The 26083-nt window shown below is 47.2% G+C and overlaps 1 protein-coding gene across 3 annotated transcripts; it reads right to left on the minus strand.

Annotated features, from left to right (window-relative positions):
- Nucleotides 1–2490: 2490 nt before the first annotated feature.
- Nucleotides 2491–25226, minus strand: LOC311123750 (non-homologous end-joining factor 1-like). Of its 3 annotated transcripts, none has more exons than XM_084197988.1 (8): nt 25196–25226; nt 24133–24335; nt 23798–24028; nt 23488–23626; nt 23334–23392; nt 5655–5853; nt 3156–3262; nt 2491–2851 (listed from the first exon to the last, which is right to left on the minus strand). In XM_084197988.1, exons 2-8 carry the CDS (start codon nt 24313–24315, stop codon nt 2795–2797), a joined length of 975 nt encoding a protein of 324 aa, XP_084054114.1. In that variant the 5' UTR covers nt 24316–24335; nt 25196–25226; the 3' UTR covers nt 2491–2794. The 3 variants fall into 3 exon arrangements, with proteins under 3 accessions (XP_084054114.1, XP_084054113.1, XP_084054115.1); XM_084197987.1 differs by having other exon boundaries at nt 24133–24394; nt 25196–25216; XM_084197989.1 differs by lacking the exon at nt 25196–25226 and having other exon boundaries at nt 3156–3259; nt 24133–24394.
- Nucleotides 25227–26083: the final 857 nt, after the last annotated feature.

Raw genomic sequence — 26083 nt, forward strand, 5'->3', positions numbered from 1 at the left:
CACTGTCCTTTGGACCCGTGCGACTATCTTGAACTCATACCGTGGTGAAACACACACAGGGGGGGCGCGCGCACGGACGCACGTACACACACCCGCGCTCCTTTTCCCTCAGAATAGGGTTCATGCGAATATAATTGAATCGCCCTCGGTGAGAAGCGCGGTAAATTGCGGCGAGTAGGTCTGGTTTCACCAAAAGAGACAGTCAGGACATCCAAAACCCGTCGACGACTCCTGTAACCCACCCGGAGTCTGTCCCACAAAACATTATTAACATACACTACATGACCAAAAGTATGTGGACACCTGCTCATACATAATATACATACATAATACCTGCTACTGAGAACAAAATAGCTGAGAAGGAGCCTAAACCCAAAGGAACCTTTTAAAGTAAGAAATATTTAATTTCACAATCCTAAATGTATTTTTTTATTCATGCTCAAGGGACATTTATAAGTTATATTGGTAACACTTTCTTAAGAATCAATGTGTAGACCTATATCATTCATTGAAATGATAGTAGATATTGGCGATTGCACCTTTTAAGTACCCTGTTAACCTTTTTTATTTTTTATTTTACCTTTATTTTAAGTACCCTGTTAACCTAGTACAATATGTTTTGTAGAGAACACAATTGTATTATTGTATACAATTTGAGGTCAGCTTTACAAAGACTGAACTGCTGTGGAATTAGCTATTTGTTGTTGACTCCAACTAAACATCTGGAAGACGAGCCTAATTACACTACATGACCATAAGTATGTGGACACCTGCTCGTCGAACATCTCATTCCAAAATCATGGGCATTAATATGGAGTTGGTCCCCCCTTTGCTGCTATAACAGCCTCCACTCTTCTGGGAAGGCTTTCCACTTAAGGTTGGAACATTGCTGTGGGGACTTCATTCAGCCACAAGAGCATTAGTGAGGTCGGGCACTGATGTTGGGCGATTAGGCCAGGCTCACAGTCGGCGTTCCAATTCATCCCAAAGGTGTTCGATGGGGTTGAGGTCAGGACTCTGTGCAGGCCAGTCAAGTTCATCCACACCGATCGACAAACCATTTCTGTATGAACCTCGCTTTGTGCACTGGGGCATTGTCATGCTGAAACAGGAAAGGGCCTTCCCCAAACTGTTGCCACAAAGTTGGAATCAAGTTAGAAGCACATAATTGTCTAGAATGTCATTGTATGCTGTAGGGTTAAGATTTCCCCTCACTGGAACTAAGTGGCCTAGCCCGAACCATGAAAAACAGCTCCAGACCATTATTCTTCCTCCATCAAACTTTACAGTTGGCACTATGCATTCGGGCAGGTAGCGTTCTCCTGGCATCTACCAACCCAGATTCGTCTGTCGGACTGCCAGATGGTGAAGCGTGATTCATCACTCCAGAGAACGCGTTTCCACTGCTCCCGAGTCCAATGGCGGCGAGCTTTACACCACTCCAGCCGACGCTTGGCATTGCTCATGGTGATCTTAGCCTTGTGTGCGGCTGCTCGGCCATGGAAACTTATTTAATGAAGCTCCCGACGAACAGTTATTGTGCTGACGTTGCTTCTAGAGGCAGTTTGGAACACGGTAGTGAGTGTTGCAACCGAGGACAGACGATTTTTACGCACTACGCACTTCAGCACTCGCCGGTCCCATTCTGTGGGCTTGTGTGGCCTACCACTTCATGGCTGAGCCGTTGTTGCTCCTAGACGTTTCCACTTCACAATAACAGCACTTACAGTTGACCGGCGCAGCTCTAGCAGGGCAGAAATTTGACGAAATGACTTGTTGGAAAGGTGGCATCCTATGACGGTGCCATGTTGAAAGTCACTGAGCTCTTCAGTAAGGCCATTCTACTGCCAATGTTTGTCTATGGAGATTGCATGGCAGTGTGCTCGATTTCATACACCTGTCAGCAACGGTGTGGCTGAAATAGCCAAATCCACTAATTTGAAGGGGTGTCCACATACTTTTGTATATATAGTGTAACATCCAATTGAGACAATGTGCGCTCTTACGTCAGGCATTTCAAACATTTAGCGTCCCTTCTGTAGAGTGACTTAGACACCTTATTAAAATTGGGATAAATTGATATCACAAAATGTATAAATATGCATTCTGACTGAGCTATGACAGTGTTCTAATAACATTGACTTTTGAAAACAAGCCAAGTCGTAGACCAATGATTGAACAGGACTTCAATAGCATTCCGAGCATTCTACAACACCTTGAGTCAATATCTCACTCTCTCCCGAAAGAAATAAGAATCAACTGCCAACACACCCCCAACCATCCAATACGTATAAGGTATGCATCAAATAGCTCTGTGGTTGGACTAGAGAGTGGCACATTTCTGTCATTACAGGACAACTTCATTCTGCCCACAAGTTGAATAGATTAACTCACGATTCAAGATGTTCTAAACATTCAGATCAGTTGCAAAATGTGGTGAGAACACGGTATTTGATCCACATCTAATACTTATATTAATAAGACACCCTCAAATGTCACACGTTATTTATTTATTATTTAGACAATTAAAAAATACACATCCATCAAACAATGAAATAGCCAAGGAAAAACATGCATATCTAATTAAAATGTTTTTTTTTTTCAAATGTTTTTAAAAAGGACATCTCCGTAGATCAGCACTTGAAAAACATGTCACATGAATTAGGGTGGTAGTGCTCAGACGGCGTCCCAAAATACACTCTATTCCCTACATAGTGCACTACTTTTGACCGTGTCATTTGGGACATGGTCACAGACAGTCTCCATAGTGTTCGGTGCCCTACTGGCTCTGAGGTCATCCAAAAAGCCCCTTAGCTTTCTTTTTCTTGGGTCGCGCCGACGGAACTTTAGTCTATGAGGAGGGGAACAGAGGTGTTAGAAACAGGCTAAGGATATTATGGTTACATTATAGCCTTTATTCTTCAGTCTGAGGGAGAGGGGTCTAGGCTGGGTTACCGTAGAGCCCTTAGGATGCGTTTACACAGGCAGCCCAGTTCTGATCTTTTGCCCAATTATTGGAAAAACAGCTGATCTGATTGCTCAAAGACCAATTCATGAAGAAAAAAAATCAGAATTGTGTAAACGCAGCCTTAGTGACATCTGCTGATGTAAAAGTGCTTATCAATAAATCAGAAGCATTGAGGAGTTGACCAGACCTGTTCCTCATTAGTTATCTCTGAGTCTGTGGTTCTGGCTCGGTCCCCCTGTCCAGTCCGGCTCTTCTCCCCCTGGCCCAGCTGACCCAGCCCATGGTTCACCTCTCCTGTAGGGAACAAACAAACCCCCCCAATTCACACCTATAGTGGACATAATCAGACACTAAAACCCATCTTCACACTATTGAGCCGAGCAAAACCAAGCTGAGCTGCTTGCGCATCCTTGGTATGAGCTGCAAAGTTGCAACACATTTATCAACGTTGCAACAAATGTATCAAACCGCTTGAGACTCCAACTTTCCCACGCCAGTTGTTCTGTTAAAAGCAGCACTAGCAGAAGAAGTGAAATGTTAGGCTATTTTATGTTGTTTAGCTAGATTACAGAAAATGTATGGGACAGAATATAGTGCTTCATCCCTCCCCCTAGTGCTCTCTTATAGAATGTACAGTACCTCTCAAAAGTTTGGACACACCTACTCATTACAGGGTTTTTCTTTATTTTTACTATTTTCTACATTGTAGAATAATAGTGAAGACATCAAAACTATGAAATAACATATATGGAATCATGTAGTAACCCAAAAAAAGTGTTAAACAAATCAAAATATATGTTATATTTGAGATTCTTCAAAGTAGCCACCTTTTGCCTTGATGACAGCTTTGCACACTCTTGGCATTCTCTCAACCAGCTTCATGAGGTAGTCACCTGGAATGCATTTCAATTAACAGGTGTGCCTTGTTAAAAGTTAATTTTGTGACATTTCTTTCCTTCTTAATGCGTTTGAGCCAATCAGTTGTGTTGTGACAAGGTAGGGGTGGTATACAGAAGATAGCCCTATTTGATAAAAGACTAAGTCCATATTATGGCAAGAATAGCTCAACTAAGCAAAGAGAAACAACAGTCCATAATTACTTAAAGACATGAAGGTCAGTCAATCCGGAAAATATCAAGAACTTTGAAAGTTTCTTCAAGTGCAGTCGCAAAAACCATCAAGCGCTATGATGAAACTGGCTCTTATGAGGACCACCACAGGAAAGGAAGACCCAGAGTTACCTCTGCTGCAGAGGATAAGTTCATTAGTTACCAGCCTCAGAAATTGCAGCCCAAATAAATGCTTCACAGAGTTCAAGTAACAGACACATCTCAACATCAACTGTTCAGAGGAGACTGTGTGAATCAGGCCTTCATTACATTTACATTTACGTCATTTAGCAGACGCTCTTATCCAGAGTGCATACATTATTCTTTTTTATTTTCATACCCCATGGGAATCGAACACACAACCCTGGCGTTGCAAACGCCATGCTCTACCAACTGAGCTACCTCCCTGCCGGCCATTCCCTCCCCTACCCTGGACGACGCTGGGCCAATTGTGCGCCGCCCCATTGGTCTCCCGGTTGCGGCCGGCTACAGCAGAGCCTGGATTCGAACCAGGATCTCTAGTGGCACAGCTAGCACTGCGATGCAGTGCCTTAGACCACTGCGCCACTCGAGTGGTCTAAGGCACTGCATGGTGGAATTGCTGCAAAGAACCCACTACTAAAGGACACCAATATGAAGAAGAGACTTGCTTGGGCCAAGAAACACGAGCAATGGACATTAGACCGGTGGAAATCTGTCCTTTGGTCTGATGAGTCCAAATTTGAGATTTTTGGTTCCAACCGCTGTGTCTTTGTGAGACGCAGAGTAGGTGAATGGATGATCTCCGCATGTGTGGTTCTCACCATGAAGCATGGAGGAGGAGGTGGGTTGGTGTGGGGGTGCTTTGCTGGTGACACTGTCAGTGATTTATTTAGAATTCAAGGCACACTTAATCAGCATGGCTACCACAGCATTCTGCAGCGATACGCCATCCCATCTCGTTTGCGCTTAGTGGGACTATCATTTGTTTTTCAACAGGACAATGACCCAACACACCTCCAGGCTGTGTAAGGGCTATTTGACCAAGAAGGAGAGTGATGGAGTGCTGCATCAGATGACCTGGCCTCCACAATCACCCGACCTCAACCCAATTGAGATGGTTTGGGATGAGATGGACCGCAGAGTGAAGGAAAAGCGGCCAACAAGTGCTCAGCATATGTGGGAACTCCTTCAAGACTGTTGGAAAAACATTCCTCATGAAGCTGGTTGAGAGAATGCCAAGAGTGTGCAAAGCTGTCATGAAGGCAAAGGGTGGCTACTTTGAAGAATCTCAAATATGTTTTGATTTGTTTAACACTTTTTTGGGTTACTACATGATTCCATATGTGTTATTTCATAGTTATGATGTATTCACTATTATTATACAATGTAGAAAATAGTAAAAATAAAGAAAAACCCTTGAATGAGTAGGTGTGTCCAAACATTTGACTGGTACTGTATTTGTGTGTCTGTGTGTGTGAGAGAGAGCGAAAAAGAGTGTAGGCAGGACATGTGATCATACAGGTCCAAATCTGAGGCCTTGGTGAGATGGATGGGATTAGAAAGATCATATGACCAATGAGAGGAGAGGTCCAGACCTGTGGGCTGGGTGCTGCTGGCGGCGTGGTTAGGGCCACGGTCCTGTGTGGTGGATTCGTCCTCTTCGGGGGCGTGTCTCTCAGAGATCTTACGTTTGCGAGCGTTGGTGTTGCCGTAGGACGTGACAGCTGAGTAGAGCTCCTGCAGCTCAGAGTCAAACCCCAGACCGTCCTGCCTCACACATACCTGGGGCACAGTCTGAGAGCGAGAGAGAGAGAGAATGGGATAGTGAGAGAATGGGAGAGATAGAGAATGGGAGAGTGAGAGAAAATGGGAGAGAGAGAGAGAATGGCAGAGAGAGAGAGAATGGCAGAGAGAGAGAGAGAGAATGGCAGAGAGAATGGGAGAGAGACAGAGAGAGAGAGAGAGAATGGGAGGGAGAGAGAATGGAAGAGAGCGAGAATGGCAGAGAGAGAGAGAGAAAATGGGAGAGAGAGAGAGAAAATGGGAGAGAGAGAGAGAATGGCAGAGAGAGAGAGAATGGCAGAGAGAGAGAATGGCAGAGAGAGAGAGAAAATGGGAGAGAGAGAGAGAATGGCAGAGAGAGAGAGAGAATGGGAGAGAGAGAGAGAGACAAAGAGAGAGAGAATGGGAGCGAGAGAAAATGGGAGCGAGAGAGAGAATGGGAGAGTGAGAGAGAGAATGGGGAGAGAGAGCGAATGGGAGAGAGAGAATGGGAGAGAGAGAGAATGGGAGAGAGAGAGAATGGGAGAGAGAGAGAATGGGAGACAGAGAGAATGGGAGACAGAGAGAATGGGAGAGAATGGGAGAGAGAGAGCAAATGGGAGCGAGAGAGAATGGGAGAGAGAGAAAATGGCAGAGAGAATGGGAGAGAGAGAGAATGGGAGAGAGAGAGAGAGAGAATGGGAGAGAGAGAGAGAAAATGGGAGAGAGAGAGAGAATGGCAGAGAGAGAGAGAATGGCAGAGAGAGAGAGAATGGCAGAGAGAGAGAATGGCAGAGAGAGAGAATGGGAGAGAGACAGAGAGAGAGAGAGAATGGCAGAGAGAGAGAATGGGAGAGACAGAGAGAGAGAGAGAGAGAATGGGAGCGAGAGAGAGAATGGGAGCGAGAGAGAGAATGGGAGCGAGAGAGCGAATGGGAGCGAGAGAGAATGGGAGAGAGAGAATGGGAGAGAGAGAGAATGGGAGCGAGAGAGAATGGGAGAGAGAGAGAATGGGAGAGTGAGGGAGAGAGCGAGAGACAATGGAGAGAGAGAGAATGGGAGAGAGAGAATGGGAGAGAGATAAAATGGGAGAGAGAGAGAATGGGAGAGAGTGAGAGAGCGAGAGAGAATGGGAGAGAGAGGGAGCGAATGGGAGCGAGAGAGAGAGAATGAGAGAGAGAATGGAGAGAGAGAATGGGAGAGAGTGAGAATGGGAGAGAGCGAGAATGGGGGGGAGAGAGAGAATGGGAGAATGAGGGAGAGATAAGGAGAGAGAGAATGGGAGAGAGTGAGAGAGAATGGGAGAGAGTGAGAGAGCGAATGGGAGAGTGAGAGAGCGAATGGGAGAGTGAAAGAATGGGAGAGAGCAAGAATGGGAGAGAGCAAGAATGGGAGAGAGCGAGAGAGAATGGGAGAGAGCGAGAGAATGGGAGAGAGCGAATGGGAGAGCGCGAGAGAGAATGGGAGAGAGAGAGAGAGAGAGAATGAGGGAGAGATAATGAGAGAGAGAGAGCGAGAATGGGAGAGAGAGAGAGCAAGAGAATGGGAGAGAGAGAGCAAGATCGAAATTATGACAAATCCAACTAATGTCAAAACTTTCTTTCCATAAATATAAATTCAAATGTAATATTTTCCTGCACACTATATTTATATTTTGGGGGGATTCAATGAAATAAAAATAAGTGTACAGGAAGCAGAGGGAAAGGACCAGAAATAAGATGTGACCTGAGCAAACACTAAGCTATCGAGAGAGAGAGGGAGAGAGAGAAAGTGTGAGGGAGAGAAACAGTATGAGAGGGAAAGAGCAATAGAGGTGTAGAGAGAAAATTAGACTAAATGATTGAGAGAACATGAATGAATGATATGATAGGGAAAGACTATGTCCTGCAGTGAGTGTGTCAGTCAGTCAGTCAGTCAGCCTGCCTCCTGCGTGCCTACCTACCTACCTGCCTGCCTGCCTGCAGCCGTGGCGTGCTTTCCCCAGTCAGTCACATGGTAGAGGTCTGGAGGAGTGATAAGGGTCTAATCTAAGCAGTTTTACTAGCAGCTCTGGCACCAACGGCACAAGGTAGAGACCAGCAAACAGGAACAACACCACAGGAGACAGGAAACAGGAACAACATTACAGGAGACAGGAAACCTGGGTAGGTCTATACATGCACGGCTGCAAGCCAGTACTGCACTGTTGGGTGCACACACACACACACACGTTTTTTGAAGCCACAACCAACCACAAGTCAAGACAGATAAGAACATACTAAACTCATACAACGTGTACACACGACACACACGTACACACTATTCATTCTACTCTTTCACTCGCTTTTTTCAGTCAAACGGAGAGGACAAACTGAATTAGCTGTTCAAATATTGACCGGGAGAAATTGGTGGTCTCGCACTGCTGTCAGTGAGAGGGGCTCCTAAACATACATGGTCAGGTTTAGAGGTTTGCATTGATTTATTTTTGTTATTTGTTTGTTTAAATATCGTAAAAATAAATGTATGCTCTGGTCAGGCTTTAGTTCCCCTTTGGGCACAGAGCAACCAATGTGTGGAGGACCAGCGGCTGCGTAGAAAATGAGCAAAGCCACCCTTCTCTCCTCACACTCGCCATCATTCCATTTTCTGTTCCGCACCTTCGTTTTCATGTTCATTTTGCTATCATTCAACCTCTCTTTCATCCATTTAATAATTCAACCTCTTTTTCATCCACTTAATCATTCAACCTCTCTTTCATCCATTTAATCATTCAACCTCTTTTCATCATTCATGATATCATTTGGCTTTTGGCTTTTGTCCAACACTTCTATCAATGTTCTCCCTTTGCCCTGTTCAACACAAACCATTTACATTTAAGTCTAAATAAGTGTTTATTGCATTAAATTCCTGTAAGTACAGTGCCTTGTGAAATGTGGAAACTTGCTGTTTTCCCATTTAGTTGTTGATCTACTCAACCTTCTCCTGTAGGACACATTCAACAACATTTGGCATGCACACCTCTCCTGGCAAATTTGCTACATTTCTGTCAAGTTGTTTGAGGATCATTGATGGACAGAAATAGTCAAATATTTCCGCAGATTTTCAAGCAGATTTAAAAGGTGAAATCCTTAATGGTGAAACTGCTTCGTCTGTTTGCAATATTACAACAACGAAGAAGTTACTGCAAAGAACAAACAATTAAAAAAAAAAAAAACCTGACATCATTGCTCACAATATGCACATATTTTATTTTTTTTACCATGCTGCGCGACGTTGCCTCGGCAACAAAATAATAATGGTAGTGGGGCCCAGTGGTGCTGTTTCCCCTTACAACGGAACACATCTAAGTCAGAACTGCAACTAGGCCACTAGGGACCGTCCCTTTAAACCGTCCAGTGTAAAGCATTCTCAAAAGTATGTCCAATGTATTGGGCCTGAGCCCCTATTCACAAAGCGTTTCAGAGTAAGAGTACTGTTCTAGGATCAGTTTAGCCTTTTAGATCCTAATAAATCAGGGCATGGACCTGATCCTAGATCAGCACTCCTATTCTGAGACACGTTGTGAACACAGGCCCTGGACCATAAACAACTCGCAAACCATAAAAAGGGAGAGAACGTCATAAAAAAGTTAACAACACAAAGGTCAAAAGTGTAGTTCAAACAGACTACCGCGGTTCAACAACATCTCTCCCTCACAGTTAATAATATTCATCTGGAACTTTCCTCTGGCCTCCACCAGACTGAGTGGCCTGCCGCTGTCATAACAGACCAACGTCCTGCAGTACGGAGAGAGGGGAGGAGCTACTGCTTATTGGAGCTCACCTGTGTGACTGACCAGAGAACCAATGTTACATTTCCTAAAATTAGGGTTTTGGTTAAGGTTAGGGTCAGTTTTAAGGTTTGCCCTCATCGGACTGTCAATGGGATGCACGCCAGTCAAGTCCCTTTAGTTGCACCCTCACAAATCTGACCCCTGCATGGTTGTCAGACTGCTGGGCATGACTGGGCATCCATAATCCATACTGGCACCTTAGCCAATCACTGCCTGCGCACGGCCTGACCGAAGAAAAACAGGGAGAGTGAAAAAAGGGAAGGAAAAGGAGGGAGAGAGATGTTGACATTTCCCTCTATTACTAGTGGGTAAACAGCTCTGGTTTTAGCCGGTGTTGTTTTCTGTGATAGAACACAGTCTCTAGGCCGGTGTTGTTTTCTGTGATAGAACACAGTCTCTAGGCTTGTGTTGTTTTCTGTGATAGAACACAGTCTCTAGGCTTGTGTTGTTTTCTGTGATAGAACACAGTCTCTAGGCCGGTGTTGTTTTCTGTGATAGAACACAGTCTCTAGGCTTGTGTTGTTTTCTGTGATAGAACACAGTCTCTAGGCTTGTGTTGTTTTCTGTGATAGAACACAGTCTCTAGGCTTGTGTTGTTTTCTGTGATAGAACACAGTCTCTAGGCTTGTGTTGTTTTCTGTGATAGAACACAGTCTCTAGGCTTGTGTTGTTTTCTGTGATAGAACACAGTCTCTAGGCCGGTGTTGTTTTCTGTGATAGAACACAGTCTCTAGGCCGGTGTTGATTAGTGGGGATTGGTGCTGACCGACCACCATGGAACGCTGGCACCGACTGCTGGGGCCCTCACCTGATCTATAGTAAAAAGAAACCTGGGGCTGATTCCTAAACTGACCCCTAGCCTCTACACCCTAGTCAGTAACCACTAACCCCTAGCCCCTAGTCAGTAACCTCTGACCCCTAGTCAGTAACCTCTGACCCCTAGCCCCTACACCCTAGTCAGTAACCACTGACCCCTAGCCCCTAGTCAGTAACCTCTGACCCCTAGTCAGTAACCACTGACCCCTAGCCCCTACACCCTAGTCAGTAATCACTGACCCCTATCCCCTACACCCTAGTCAGTAACCACTGACCCCTAGCCCCTAGTCAGTAACCACTGACCCCTAGCCCCTAGTCAGTAACCACTGACCCCTAGCCCCTAGTCAGTAACCACTGACCCCTAGCCCCTAGTCAGTAACCACTGACCCCTAGCCCCTAGTCAGTAACCACTGACCCCTAGCCCCTACACCCTAGTCAGTAACCACTGACCCCTAGCACCTACACCCTAGTCAGTAATCACTGACCCCTAGCCCCTACACCCTAGTCAGTAACCACTGACCCCTAGCCCCTACACCCTAGTCAGTAATCACTGACCCCTATCCCCTTACGCAGAGGCTACAGGACCTAACACAACCACATTGGATATTGATATTCTACTACTACACACACACACACTTGAACAAATCCACACGCCAGGCTGGCGGACGGGTAAGGAAAAACAAACAGAGGCAGGTGAAGTCGTAATGGTCCGTCTCCCTCTAAACCCTGGAAGCGCTTCACTTTACATCCAGCCATAAATCTGTCTACCCCTCCCTGTCAACTACTCTCCCTCTCCTCTCTCTCTCTCCCCAGTCAACTACTCTCCATCTCTTCTCTCTCTCTCCCCCCCAGTCAACTACTCTCTCTCTCTTCTCTCTCTCTCTCCCCAGTCAACTACTCTCCCTCTCCTCTCTTTCTATCTCCCCCCTGTCAACTACTCTCCCTCTCCTCTCTCTCTCTCCCCAGTCAACTACTCTCCCTCTCCTTTCTCTCCCCCGTCAACTACTCTCTCCCCCCCAGTCAACTACTCTCTCCCCCCCAGTCAACTACTCTCCCTCTCCTCTCTCCTCTCTCTCTCCAGTCAACTACTCTCCCTCTCCTCTCTCTCTCCAGTCAACTACTCTCCCTCTCTCTCTCTCTCTCCCCAGTCAACTACTCTACCTCTCCTCTCTCTCTATCCAATCAACTACTCACCCTCTCTCTATGCCCCCTCCCCCGTCAACTACCCTCTCTCCCCAGTCAACTACTCTCCCTCTCCTCTCTCTCTCTCTCTCCAGTCAACTACTCTTCCTCTTTCTTTCCTCCCTCATTCCCTTCCTCGTTGCCCTCCAATCCCGCTTCCATTCAATTCATTTTCATTTATTTCTGATCTTATTTCATATTCCCTCTTATCTCCTCATTCCCCATTCCCCTCATTCTCCCCATAGATATCCATCTAAGAATGTAGAATAGCGTTAACTTGAAAACTGAATTTAACAAAGAACATGATTACATGTAGAACAGGTTTCCCGGATCCCGATTAAGCCTAATGCTAGAGTAAAAATAGGGTTAAGGATTGGGGAGAAAAGACATCATTGGATTAAGGCAGGCATATATCAGGACAGGGCTTCTACAGGGCTTCTACAGGGCTTCTACCCTAAGGGATTGAAGGGGAATGGGTTACAGTGACAGTAGGGATGGGGGGTGAGGTGGGAGAGTTAGGGGAGTCTGTCTGTATACTGCAAGGGGATTACTGCTGTTACAGCTGAGTACACACTCCTGACCTGAGGCCCATCATTTACAGTGTCTCTCAGGCCAGGAGAGGAGCCAGGAGACTGAGGAGAGGCTTCCCCACGTCACCCCCTCTCTCTGGGACCACTGACAGGAGGAGAGGGGGTCAGACCTCCGGAGGGAATTTATGATTTTATTAGGATCCCCATTAGCCGATGCCAATGGTGACAGCTAGTCTTCCTGGGATCTGACACATAACCAAAAAGACATTACAATTTACATACATTTAAAACATGAACATAGACATTACAGACACACATATATACATACACATATATATATATATATATATATATATATATATATATATATACACATACATACATATATACATATACACACACACATACATACAGTGCATTCGGAAAGTATTCAGACCCCCCCTTCACTTTTTCCAAAATTGATTTTAAAATGTTTGCGTCATACCCAAGACGACTCGTAAAAAGGCTAAGTAAAAATCTGGAGCACCAGAGAAACACAAATCAACACCATGCCTTGTCCCTAAAAACTGAGACACATGGTGAGGTAGAAGGTAGAAATCCATCACCGACAGCTGTCCAAGATTTTACATGGTGAATAAGGGAAGACAACCTCTGATCACAGGCAACTACTGGCAACAATGCAGAACACATCGCACTGACTATCCAAGGTCCCTCCCCTCAGACCCTCTCCAATGATCTAGAGGAGGCGACATGGGAGAGAGGATGTGAGGGATCGAGGAAAGATGAATTGAGAAAGATCCTTCCTCATGTCTCCTCTTCTCCTTCTTCCATCCCTCTACTTGCACACAGTTTCCACAGGGCTCTCCCCTGCCTCAGGGCCTGTAATTAGGGCCATTGTGGCCTGGCCTGCTCACCTCTCAGCTCTCCCTCTCACTGCCCCTTCAGCTGGCTGGGCTGGTTCTGGACGGCCCAGTGTGGCGTCCCAAAAGACATCAGGACGGGCTGCCGGCCCAGCGCTACACAGATCCCAGCAACCCTCAGACACGTGATGTAAACATGAAGGGTGTAAACACTGGCTGCAGTCCAAACTCAAAGTAGACAGCCCTCAGCCCTAAACCCTAAGCCCTTGAAATACATTTTACATTGTGGCATCCGAGTGTACCTTAAATGTCCCTTGCCCAAGCGAGGGAGAGTGATGATCGGAGAGGCAACGTCCTTGGTGGAAATCTTGAAGTTGAGCTTAAAAACAACCAACCTAGTTATTAATGTACCTAGCAAGCTAACGTAGCTAGCTTGCACTCCTGTCAGGTAGCTAGCTACCCATAGCTAGCAAGATAGTTTTATACTTTGGTCCTTTATTCTAATACATTTCAGAATTCCAAAAAATATGTTTATGACGCTAGCTCCGTTTTATAGGCTCCTCACTACGAGACTAAGACAATTTGCCAACGCTAAAATCAATGTAATCTATATAACGTTTTCAGCAAGCTAGCATCATAATTTTGTCTGACATGCCGAAAATAGAGCCGTGTTGATTAAATTTGACACTTTGTGGCCACCAGAATTTGACACGTGACTACAGTTGGAATTGAATTGTGGGTCATATCAACCCCACAAGTGATCCAAGTTCTTCACTCGCTCCCTCAAGCTAAATTGAGGGCCGAGGGGGCAACGTTTGTGAATTGGACCTGAAACTGCATCCGGTTTCGACGGGGATTCCCCCGAGGTAAAGTGGCTAGCGTGAGGGCTGAGGGGGTAAAAATAATGTGTTTGGACTGCAGCCATTCTCTGTCCTTTCTCTATTAGGGAAGGAGGGAAGGAGGAGAAGAGGAAAGAAGGATATTATTTCTCATCTTTCCTTCCCTCTCTGGTCCTGGCCTACCAGCGGGCCTCCAGTCCAGGATGGTTATTAGGGACATTACATGCTTATCAGTTAGGGATGATTATGGAGGCCCAGCCCGGAGCCTGGGGCTCCATTACCAGCAGAGGCCTCCCCCCTGGGGACACAAGCCCCCCCTCCCCACCCCCCTAGTGAGGGAGGAGTGGGCATGAAGTTCCATGAAGAGTACGTCCAGCACACAAACCAGTCTCCGCTTCATCACCTGCTGCCAATAAAACATTAGTGAACGACCAGGATCCACTGACAGACACTTCAAGTGTGTTTGTTTGAGACATTACGGCACCCAATCATATGACAGAGACCTTTCCACCCAACCTGATGCCAAAGAAAGTCAGCACTCAGCTGTGAGAGCCTGGGAGCAGGGGTGTCTCCCGAGCACAAGGGGGTGCTATTCAACCCACAGGGTTGCCAGATATCACGTGAGATATTAACCACAAGGCTGCCAGATATTGTCATTTCACCTCCTGCATTGGCCAAAAGAGTCCATATGAATAAGAGCCCACCGGTACCCTCTAATAGTACTGTACGGTATTGTAGCAGTGAACGCCAGCTATTGCGTCATCCCTGGCAAAGATGGAACCTGGGTAACCATGACCCCGAACGCAAACGCACTAGCCACAACCCCAAGACAGTTAACTCACTTGGGGGAAATGGTATATCGGGTTCATCGGGGCTAAGTTTGTTACAGTATGTTATACCTACATAACACACTGAAGTATACAAATATACCTCTACAAACTAGAAAACCCCACCCCAATCCCTCAAAACAAACCAACAAACTACAAAACCCACATAATTCCCTCAAAAACGTGCCTCTAAAAACTACCAAACCCAGCTCATTCCTTTAAAAACACCCAGTCCATCACCTCATGCCTCTCCACCAAACTAACAAGGTCATCTAACCCAGGCTGTGCCAGTGTTGCCACCACCACCAGACAGTGTCTGGTAGAGCAGGGCACTGAGCCACAGGAGCTGGTTCAACCGACTGTATTCCTGTTGTTTTATTAGGAGCCCCACCTACTGTCACACAGAGCACAAATTCCTCAGGTGTGTGTGATAAGGCCCGCTCCTGTTTAGAAGACCGCTGTCAATGATTTACTACACAGAAGAGAGAGAGGGAGAGGGATAGAGGAGGGGAGGGGAGAGGGAGAGAAGGGGGGGGGGGGAGAAAGAGAGAGAGAGGAAGGAGAGGGGTAGATAGGGAGAAGAGGGGGAGAGAGAGAAGAGGGAGAAGAGGGGGAGAGAGGGCGGGGGGAGAGAAAGAGGGAGCGAGAGAGACGGGGAGAGGGCGGGGAGAGAGCGAGAGAGAGAGACGGGGGAGAGGGCGGGGAGAGAGAGAGAGAGAGAGAGAGAATGAATAACTAGAGAACGACATGGAGAGGAAAGCAAGAGAGGAACCATGGTACCAGAGTATAGAACCATGGTCCCAGAGCATAGAACCATGGTACCAGAGCATATAACCATGGTACCAGAGCATAGAACCATGGTACCAGAGCATAGAACCATGGCATCAGCTCAACCACTGATCTCAAAACAGCCTCTATCTATCTAGCAGTGCTTGGACTGATCTAGACAGGCGCTGTATGACAGTTCACATAGGTGGCTGGCTGGTCTAGCAGTAAAGCCTCCAACACACAGGTCTACGCTGTCTGGTTTAAATACGGCCTGCTGCCCTTTGACACAAACTCTCTCTAGCTTTCCCCACAGCCATCCCCTCTCTCTCTCTCTGTTCAATAAAGACAGAAAATACATGACATCTACATAAAGAGAGATGACATAGGAGCCGCAGAGGCCAGGTCTGATGTCCAGCGGTGATGACAGCCTCTGGTGGATGGAGTCCCTGAATAACCAGGGGGAGATGCTAACCTCAACCCCCCCAGTAGCTCCCCACATCCCCTGCCTCCAGACTTCTCCCTACCCCCCCTGACCCCCAACCCATAGACCCCCAGGGAGAACCAAATCCACAGCACTACAGATGGACTAGCATGCTAACCCACAGGGTTAGGGTGCTACTGTAAACGCTCCAGCCCCTCCCCTGATCTGACCAGCCTGTTCCTATCCAGCATGGGTGAGAAGGGGGAGGGGTGTGGAGCATGAGGTAGACCACAGGGAACATGTCCCTCCCCTCCTTCACTCAGTCACAATGTTTTCCTCCACTCAGCACCAAAACCCCAAGGCATGCGTCACTGCTGCGGACTGGTCACACACACAGAAGCACACACATACTGGTCCTACACACACAGGCTCACACACACACCGAAGCATAGACCTACCTACTATCACACACACACACACACGAAAAGGAACACTCAACGACACACCCTCCCCTCTGAAACCAAAACCATGCGTCATTGCCCGGTCCAGTGTGGACAAACAGACCCGCCCCTTGCCAGGCCCGATCCACAAGCAGTGACAAAACAGGTCAAAAACAGGTCAAAACGATAAAAGCTCAGATGGAGGTTAGTGTGATCTAAAAGAAGGACACAAGGTTTTTTACCCACCACAACACTCTGGGCCTCTCTACCTTCACATTAGAAATGGGCATCTAGATTCCAGATGAACCCAGGACACTGTGTGTGCGTGCATGTGCGTGTGTGTGACAGTGGATGGGTAGTCTAATTCCAACCTCCATGTCAATGTTGACCTGTGGTGGGTGGGGTGTTTGTGTGGGGTGAGGAGGGGGCTCCAATGGAAAGCTAGAAAGGTGCCTGGGTTGACTTTCTCTTCCCCCGTCTCTGTCTATCTTTCCCTTCTTTCATCTGCACTCTTCTCTCATCCTCCTTTCCAGGAGGTCTACTCTACACAGGAAGAGGAGAAAAAAATAATCAGTGGAGGGATGAGAGGGGGGTGGAGTGAAGAGGAGGAATGAGAGGGGGGTGGAGTGAAGAGGAGGAATGAGAGGGGGGTGGAGTGAAGAGGAGGAATGAGAGGGGGGTGGAGTGAAGAAGAGGAATGAGAGGGGGGTGGAGTGAAGAGGAGGAATGAGAGGGGGGTGGAGTGAAGAGGAGGAATGAGAGGGGGTGGAGTGAAGAGGAGGAATGAGAGGGGGGTGGAGTGAAGAGGGGGGATGAGAGGGGGATGGAGTGAAGAGGGGGAATGAGAGGGGGTGGAGTGAAGAGGAGGAATGAGAGGGGGGTGGAGTGAAGAGGAGGAATGAGAGGGGGTGGAGTGAAGGAAAGGGATGAGAGGGGGGTGGAGTGAAGAGGAGGAATGAGAGGGGGGTGGAGTGAAGAGGGGGGATGAGAGGGGGTGGAGTGAAGGGGGGGAATGAGAGGGGGGTGGAGTGAAGGGGGGGATGAGAGGGGGGTGGAGTGAAGGAGAGGGAGGAGAGGGGGTGGAGTGAAGGAAAGGAATGAGAGGGGTGGAGTGAAGAAAAGGAATGAGAGGGGGTGGAGTGAAGAGGAGGAATGAGAGGGGGGTGGAGTGAAGAGGGGGGATGAGAGGGGGTGGAGTGAAGGGGGGGAATGAGAGGGGGGTGGAGTGAAGGGGGGGATGAGAGGGGGGTGGAGTGAAGGAGAGGGAGGAGAGGGGGTGGAGTGAAGGAAAGGAATGAGAGGGGTGGAGTGAAGAAAAGGAATGAGAGGGGGTGGAGTGAAGGAAAGGAATGAGAGGGGGTGGAGTGAAGGAAAGGAATGAGAGGGGGTGGAGTGAAGGAGAGGAATGAGAGGGGGTGGAGTGAAGGAAAGGAATGAGAGGGGGTGGAGTGAAGGAGAGAATGAGAGGGGGTGGAGTGAAGGAAAGGAATGAGAGGGGGGTGGAGTGAAGGAGAGGTATGAGGGGGGGTGGAGTGAAGGAGAGGTATGAGGGGGGGGTGGAGTGAAGAGGAGGGATGAGAGGGGGGTGGAGTGAATGGAGGGGTGAGAGGGGGGTGGAGTGTAGGAGAGGAATGAGAGGGGGTGGAGTGAAGGAGCGGAATGAGAGGGGGTGGAGTGAATGAGAGGGGGGTGGAGTGAAGGAGAGGGATGAGAGGGGGGTGGAGTGAAGGAGAGGAATGAGAGGGGGGTGAAGTGAAGGGGAGGGGTGAGAGGGGGTGGAGTGAAGGAGAGGAATGAGAGGGGGGTGGAGTGAAGGGGAGGGATGAGAGGGGGGTGGAGTGAAGGAGAGGAATGAGAGGGGGGTGGAGTGAAGAGGGGGGATGAGAGGGGGGTGGAGTGAAGGAGAGGAATGAGAGGGGGGTGGAGTAAAGGGGAGGGATGAGAGGGGGTGGAGTGAAGGAGAGGAATGAGAGGGGGTGGAGTGAAGGGGAGGGATGAGAGGGGGGTGGAGTGAAGGGGAGGGATGGAAAGTACAAACCACATCTGGGTTCAAATAGTATTTTTAATACTTTGAGCGGTTCCTTGAGCCTGCCCGGATGTGCAGCGTTTGCACTTTTGGGACCATTCCATTAGTTCCTTTGTGCCAGGCAAGCAGAGTGCAAGTATTTTAAAGATTTCAAATGCTATTTGAACCCAGGTCTGTTGATAAACAGAAGTCCTTCCTCTCTCCCCCTTTTAATTTGCAGGAAAATCATTCTCCAAAAATACCCCTGCGCACCGCTTTGAAGGCCAGGTATGTCATTCCAAATGTGTTTGCCCACAGATAAAGGCATCTTTCAGTAGCCATTGAGTAAGAGTAGCCATCAAAAGGTAAGTGCCGTGTTGACAGAGGTGAGCGGAGAGGTGAAGGAGACATTATCTGGGCCTTGGGCGGGGGGGGGTTCCCAGTATAGCCATACGAGCCGAAGGCTGGAGGCTAAAACAGAGCCGACTTAGAGTGAAGACGAACAGCAAGACATCAGGAGAGACAGACGGACACAAAGTTACACAGAGAGTCTTCCCAGAGGGGGAAACGCAAACAGAGACACCACCTCCTATGGACAAATACTACACACACATGCCGCGGCTCCTCGCCTCGCGCCTCCTCCACCTATCTGTCTACTGGTCAGGCCATGAGCCCAAAGGAATGGCTGGCCATGGACGCCGCCTCCCTCTCCAGTGTGTGTGTGTGGTCTTGACACTTCGCAGTGAAATTTTTCCAGACACTTCATTTCAGTTTGGACTTTGGTCCGTGGCGGCCTGCCGGCGCTCAGTGGAATTTGCCATGGCCAGGAGAAGGGTGCGGGGTGTGTGTACTTTGACCCGAGAGGAGGAAAGGCCACGTTCCCCTGCATGCATTGCCATTCTCTTTATGGGCCATCTCCAGATGAGCATTTCCCCAAACCTCCAGGGAGGCTTACTACAGTAAGGTCCGAGCCCAGGGTAGAGGGCCTTACTACAGTAAAGGCAGAGTACCCCCTACCCTCCATACGGGACAGGAGTGAGGGAGAGTGGGGCCTGCCTGCCCCCTGTTTCACACTGCCGAGTTCATTCAAAGATCCATCTCTACATTCCCCAGGACACTTAAATGCCAACACACACAGGTCAGGGATGGGGGTCAATGAAGTAGCGACTGAGAAATTCCACATCCTTCCACCGCACACTCAAACACACACACTGAAAAGCACCCAACACACTAACTACAGCGGCTTGCGAAAGTATTCACCCCCCTTGGCATTTTTCCTATTTTGTTGCCTTACAACCTGGAATTAAAATTGATTTTTTGGGGGTTTGTATCATTTGATTTACACAACATGCCCACCACTTTGAAGATGCAAAATATTTTTTGGGGTGAAACAAACAAGAAATAAGACAAAAAAACAGAAAACTTAAGCGTGCATAACTATTCACCCCCACCAAAGTCAATACTTTGTAGAGCCACCTTTTGCAGCAATTACAGCTGCAAGTCTCTTGGGGTATGTCTCTATACGCTTTGCACATCTAGATACTGGGATTTTCGCCCATTCTTCAAGGCAAAACTGCTCCAGCTCCTTCAAGTTGGATGGGTTCCGCTGGTGTACAGCAATCTTTAAGTCATACCACAGATTCTCAATTGGATTGAGGTCTGGGCTATTCCAAGACAATTCAATGTTTCCCCTTAAACCACTCGAGTGTTGCTTTATCAGTATGATTAGGGTCATTGTCCTACTGGAAGGTGAACCTCCGTCCCAGTCTCAAATCTCTGGAAGACTGAAACAGGTTTCCCTCAAGAATTTCCCTGTATTTAGCGCCATCCATCATTCCTTCAATTCTGACCAGTTTCCCAGTCCCTGCCGATGAAAAACATCCCCACAGCATGATGCTGCCACCACCATGCTTCACTGTGGGGATGGTGTTCTCGGTGTGATGAGAGGTGTTTGGTTTGCGCCAGACATAGCGCTTTCCTTGATGGCCAAAAAGCTCAAATTTAGTCTCATCTGACCAGAGTACCTTCTTCCTTATGTTTGGGGAGTCTCCCACATGCCTTTTGGCGAACACCAAACGTCTTTTTTCTGGCCACTCTTCTGTAAAGCCCAGCTCTGTGGAGTGTATGGCTTAAAGTGGTCCTATGTGTACGACTTAAAGTGGTCCTGGTCCCGTGTAGCTCAGTTGGTAGAGCATGGCGCTTGCAATGCCAGGGTTGTGGGTTCGATTCCCACGGGGGGCCAGTATGAAAAATGTATGCACTCACTAACTGTAAGTCGCTCTGGATAAGAGCGTCTGCTAAAATGACTAAAATGTTTTTAAAAATTGACAGATTCTCCGCTGTGGAGCTTTGCAGCTCCTTCAGGGTTATCTTTGGTCTCTTTGCTGCCTCTCTGATGAATGCCCTCCTTGCCTGGTCCGTGAGTTTTGGTGGGCGGCCCTCTCTTGGCAGGTTTGTTGTGGTGCCATTTTCTTTCAATTTTTTAATAATGGATTTAATGTTGCTCCGTGGGATCTTCAAAGTTTCAGATATTTTTTTATAACCCAAACCTGATCTGTACTTCTCCACAACTTTGTCCCTGACCTGTTTGGAGAGCTCCTTGGTCTTCATGGTGCCGCTTGCTTGGTGGTGCCCCTTGCTTAGTGGTGTTGCAGACTCTGGGGCCTTTCAGAACAGGTGTATATATACTGAGATCATGTGACACTTAGATTGCACACAGGTGGACTTTATTAAACTAATTATTTGACTTCTGAAGGTAATTGGTTGCACCAGATCTTATTTAGGGGCTTCATAGCAAAGGGGGTGAATACATATGCACGTACCACTTTTCCGTTATTTATTTTTTAGAATTTTTTGAAACACGTTATTTTTTTTCATTTCACTTCACCAAATTGGACTGTGTATGTCCATTACATGACATCCAAATAAAAATAAAATAAAATTACAGGTTGTAATGCAATAAAATAGGAAAAGCGCCATGGGGATGAATATTTTTGCAAGGCACTGTAAAACACAGGCTCATTAAACTACCAGGGGACCAAACTACTGTTAACACATGAGCAAGTCATCCAATTTATAAATAGAAAGTATTCAAGGTATAATCTTAGAATAAAGCACTATTTTGGACAAACAAATTAACTCAATTAGTGTTTGCTTAATCTGCTTTTTATTTCATATAGTCATTTCTGCTCCCCCTTCTCAAGGGTGCCTATCATTTGGGACCTGACTGCACATACACTCCCCTCCATATCTATTTAGGCAGCTACAACTTTCTACTGTCCTCCAGCATGTTTCATATGAGGCGACAGGACACAGTCACCTTTTATTTGGGGGGGTATTTCCATACATATGTTTTACCGTTTAGATTAGAAATGAAAAGCACTTTGTGTATCTAGCCCCTCCCATTTGAAGGTGTCATAAGTATTTGAAAAAAAAATAACTTATAGTGTATTAAAGCAGTCAAAAGTTTAGTATTTGGTCCCATATTCCTAGCATACAACGACTACATCAAGCTTGTGACTTTACAAACTTGTTCGATGCGTTTGGAGTTTGTTGGGAATATGAACTGAATGTAGGAACTGAATGTTGAATAACATATTGTGTCATTTTGGAGTCACTTTTATTGGAAATAAGAAAATAATGATTCTAAACACTTCTACGATAATGTGGATGCCACCATGATTACGGATAATCATGAATGAAATGTCAATAATGAGTGAGAAAGTTGGAAGCATAATTATCAATAACAGGGGAGGTTAGTATTTTGGGTGGGGTAAGATTAAGGACCCTGGCTGAGCAGGGAACCAGCCCTCACCGGGCAACCCAGGAGGCTATGTAACAGAAGAGCGTAAACCTATATATACATCAAGAATCTGGATGAAGGAGTGGATGACGATGGTCTAAGACAGTTGTTTTCCCTGTGCAGAAACATCATAAGTGCCAAGTAGGGCTGTGATGGTCATGGAATTTTGGATGACGGTTATTGGCCAGCCTAATGACCGTGGTCAGCGTTATAATCGTTTGAGTAGCAAAATGTTTTAGTTATTTTTTATTTTAAAGACGCACATTTTCTCCTTCTCCACTCCTGACTGCATGTGCTGCAGGAAGTGGAGCGTTGCCTAGGCAACCAAAGCCTTGTTTGCTACAGCTAGGAGCAACAAAGTCTCATCATGTTGTAAAGAGTCCATGTAACCACAGAAACAGACTCAACGAATGCCCAGCCGTCCCGTCTTCATTAAGCTGTTCGTTCCACAATTGTCCCCCCCAAAAAATACGGTTATGACCGGTCACACGATTATATGGCCATTGTGCCAGCTCTTGTGCCAAGGTGATGACTGAGGTCAGCAGCAGTAAGGGGTTTATCAGCCTCACCTCCCCCGAGGAGGCTACCAAGGCTATTATGGAGATACACGGGCCCTACCCGGCCCTAACCCAGCGGGAAATGTACTTGGCCATGATCCAGCCAAACCCAGCACCTCCCACCAGCCGCCTCATGGCTACAATGCCCCTAGCCCAGAATCAACTACAGCCACCAGTTGGCTGAGCAAGGACCCAGCCCTACCTGGGCGATCCAGGGTGCCATGCAACTGTGCAAAATCAGCGCCTTGTGCAAACAAAGCATTTCTTTTAAAGCATGAATACACAACTGTCTATCAGGTCTAGATAAAGGTTAAGGTAGAACTTCATTATAAAAACAACAAAGGTCTTTACAAAAGTGTGGACACACTACTCTGTCAGTGATCACTGGATAAAACAAGGACAGACAACCATCCAATAAGTAGAACACTAGATGTCAATAATAACCTTGTTTATGGAAGGCCACGCCCAGAGAAAGGCACACACACTAAATATTGCAGCAGAAACCTGGTTTATTGTGGCTTCCTTACTAAGCTGAGTATTCAAAGGATCTTGCCAGACTTCCTCTTTCCCAGTAATATATTCTTCCTATCTTGTAACCATTCCTATCAACTATGTGTGGTCAGTATGCCTGCGATTGTGACTGTATGAAACTTACCTGTGTCAGGAAGTTCTCTCTATAGCTCTGCTCCTCAAACAACTCTGTCCGCAAACGCTCTGCAAAACACACACACACACAAATGAGAGAGGAACAGGTGTGTGTGTGTTGTGTTTAATGAGTGTATTTGTGTTTCGGTGTGTGTAGAGCCTACCTCTGCTCAGTCCTGCCCCATTGTCCCTATAGTCTTGGATCTCAGTGTCTTTCCTGGCCAGAAGAGCTCCCAGTTGGCCCACCTGCCTCTGCAGTAACCTGCTCATCAACAGCAGGGGGCGCACCAGCTGACTGCATGCCTAATAGCACACACCAATACGCATTACACAACCATTAGTCATGGAACATGAACGCGCGCACACACACACACACACATAAAGAAAAAGAGCAGACACACACACATACAAAAGTTCAGTGAGAGTTGAGCATAGAGTTGTTGTTCAGTTAAGTCTATGGATTATGGATTTTACCAAAGCCACAGGGGCAAGGGTGCAGCGGAACTCCCAGTAGAAGGGCACCCCCGCCAGCTCACTCTTCAACTTCAGGTTGATGTCACCGCCGTGGGGGTTGAGGGACAACTGAGCCGTTGCACCCCTGTTCTCCACCCCTACGTCCACCTGTCCCGACAGACAGGGGCGAGCCACCACACATAGGTGAGAGAAGAAGGCAAGGACGGGAGCCCGCAATCGCCTGTTCAGCTCCTGTTATGACAGAGAGGACATTTTTTCAAAGGTTGTTGAAATGTACTTTAGTTTGTGTATGTGTGTGTGTGTGTGTGTGTGTGTGTATGTGTCCTCCTCCTTGCCTGAGCTCTGTCCTGGATGGCTGTGGTGTCCATCTCCTCCTCCCACACAGAGTGCAGGTCAGTGAGCAGGATGCGGTACGCTGTGTCCCCAAACCAGGTCTTGGCCAGGAGCTGAGACCCACTGATACACACTGGTACCCAGGGACAGTCCAGCAGAACCCCATCACCTGCATCTCTCTCCATGGCAGACTATCCCCAGCCACCTAGAGAGATGATGTAACATTACCCCCATCTCTCTCCATGGCAGACTATCCCCAGCCACCTAGAGAGATGATGTAACTTCAGGTCAAGGAGCAACCAGGTCTTATTTCCCTTGTCTTGTGAATGCACCACAAACATGAGAAAGGCTGTGGATTTCTAGGATCAGGCACAGCCTTTATGTACTATGGGTTCAGGAGCAACACACAAAGTATTATCAAGGAACATTGCTGTTTTATAGTACAGGCATCATCTGCTTGCCATCACTTGACAGAAGCACAAGTCATATAATGGCAACATCTCTGTTGGCTTCCTCTGACACTGGTTGGATGGAGTCAGTGAGTCGCTAAATCAGCCACGTTAAAGTAAGAGACTCACCTCTAAAGAATGTACTCAGTCTGGACACAGATCTGTTAAAACGTATCAGACGCCGCCGTCCTAACCGCATAATCACACACCATCTATATGAGCCGACCACTAGCAGCAACTTGAGGTTGTTGGGGATATGTAAGGAGGTTGTTTTCGGGAATACTTGCTATTTCTCGCAAATGCTATTATTTTACAGCGCATATTCAGAGGTTAGTGAGCTAACTCATGTCATGCAAATTTGAAATAGAAAGGAAAACGTAGCCAGCTCGCTTTATGCAATGTTTATGTTAGCTTGCTTTAGCATGTGACAACATTTAGGAAGTAAATATTCAACAAGCCAAGCCAGCATCCAAGTATACATGCAGTACGCGACAAAAAGTATTTAGCATACTTTTCGTTAATTGTGCTTATTCAATTTACGTAAATGCTATGAAATTATTCAGGATGGGAACAGTTTATTATATAAAACATTTTCTACGAGAATGATTTCACATACCAAAGTTTGGGAACGGTCCTGCGGTCAAAACATTCCTCCAGCTCCGCTGAAACAAAATCCCTAATTAAAAAGGTTCCGCTTTAGAGGCCCTATCCTATTTTATCAATAAAATAAGATTATAATTAATCTTAACAAAATTCTCTGATAGAATAAACGAAAATAATTATAAAAAACTGAAGAGGAAAAAAATATCTTGCTTCCACACATTTGAATGAATCCTTAGATAACCTAATCAGATAATTTCCAAAGTAACAGACAATGAACTTCACAAAATAGGTTGCCAAAAAATATATTTTTTCGCTACATCTTCCCATAATAATCTCTGCTGTCTCTGTTGCGCCTGTGATATGGGGAATTAGGTGTCTCCAGGACCCTGGGTCTCTCCTTGCCTGGCTTGCTGCCTCTGGTGCGTCTGGTAGGGGAGGTGCTGGGGCTAGGGATGAGGGGGCCGGAGGAGGAGATGGGAGTGAGGGGGGAGAAGACCAGTCCACTGCGGAGTGGGGACATGTCGATCTCTGAGAGGAGGGACCACTGTCCAGAGTCTGAGCCAGCTCCGGTGGGGAGACTGTCACTGCTGAGCCAGGAGTTGAGTGTGGTGAGTGGGTCTGTGCTGGAGCTGGCTCCTCCTGGTCTCTGGGTGTGCCTGTCAGTGTTGCTGCCAATGCTGGTTTCACCTACATGTAGATCTGGAGGGTTGGACTCACACAGCCTGCCACCGAGGAAGGGGGAACTATCCAGGGTCCAGGTTTCCAGGTCTGGAGAAGGTGTGTCGGTGGCCCAGGAGTCGAGAGGCGGCAGGGGGGAGCGCGTCAGAGGGCTGTGGCTCAGAGGGTAGGATAAAGGCGGGGTGGACGGGGGCGAGATTAACTGAGAGCGGAGAGTAGGGCT

Source organism: Coregonus lavaretus, assembly GCF_964263955.1.
Source record: "Coregonus lavaretus genome assembly, contig: HAP1_SCAFFOLD_1680, whole genome shotgun sequence".
Classification (NCBI taxonomy): domain Eukaryota; kingdom Metazoa; phylum Chordata; class Actinopteri; order Salmoniformes; family Salmonidae; genus Coregonus; species Coregonus lavaretus.

Bases quoted from the DNA above. Each gene is read 5' to 3' on its own strand.
- LOC311123750 (XM_084197988.1), bottom strand. From the start codon at position 24,315: ATGGAGAGAGATGCAGGTGATGGGGTTCTGCTGGACTGTCCCTGGGTA. The intron at 5,854-23,333 runs GTAAGTTTCATA...TCTCGCTCTCAG, and splicing joins GAGAGAACTTCCTGACACAG to ACTGTGCCCCAGGTATGTGT. The intron at 3,263-5,654 runs GTCTGGACCTCT...TGTTCCCTACAG, and splicing joins CAGCAGCACCCAGCCCACAG to GAGAGGTGAACCATGGGCTG.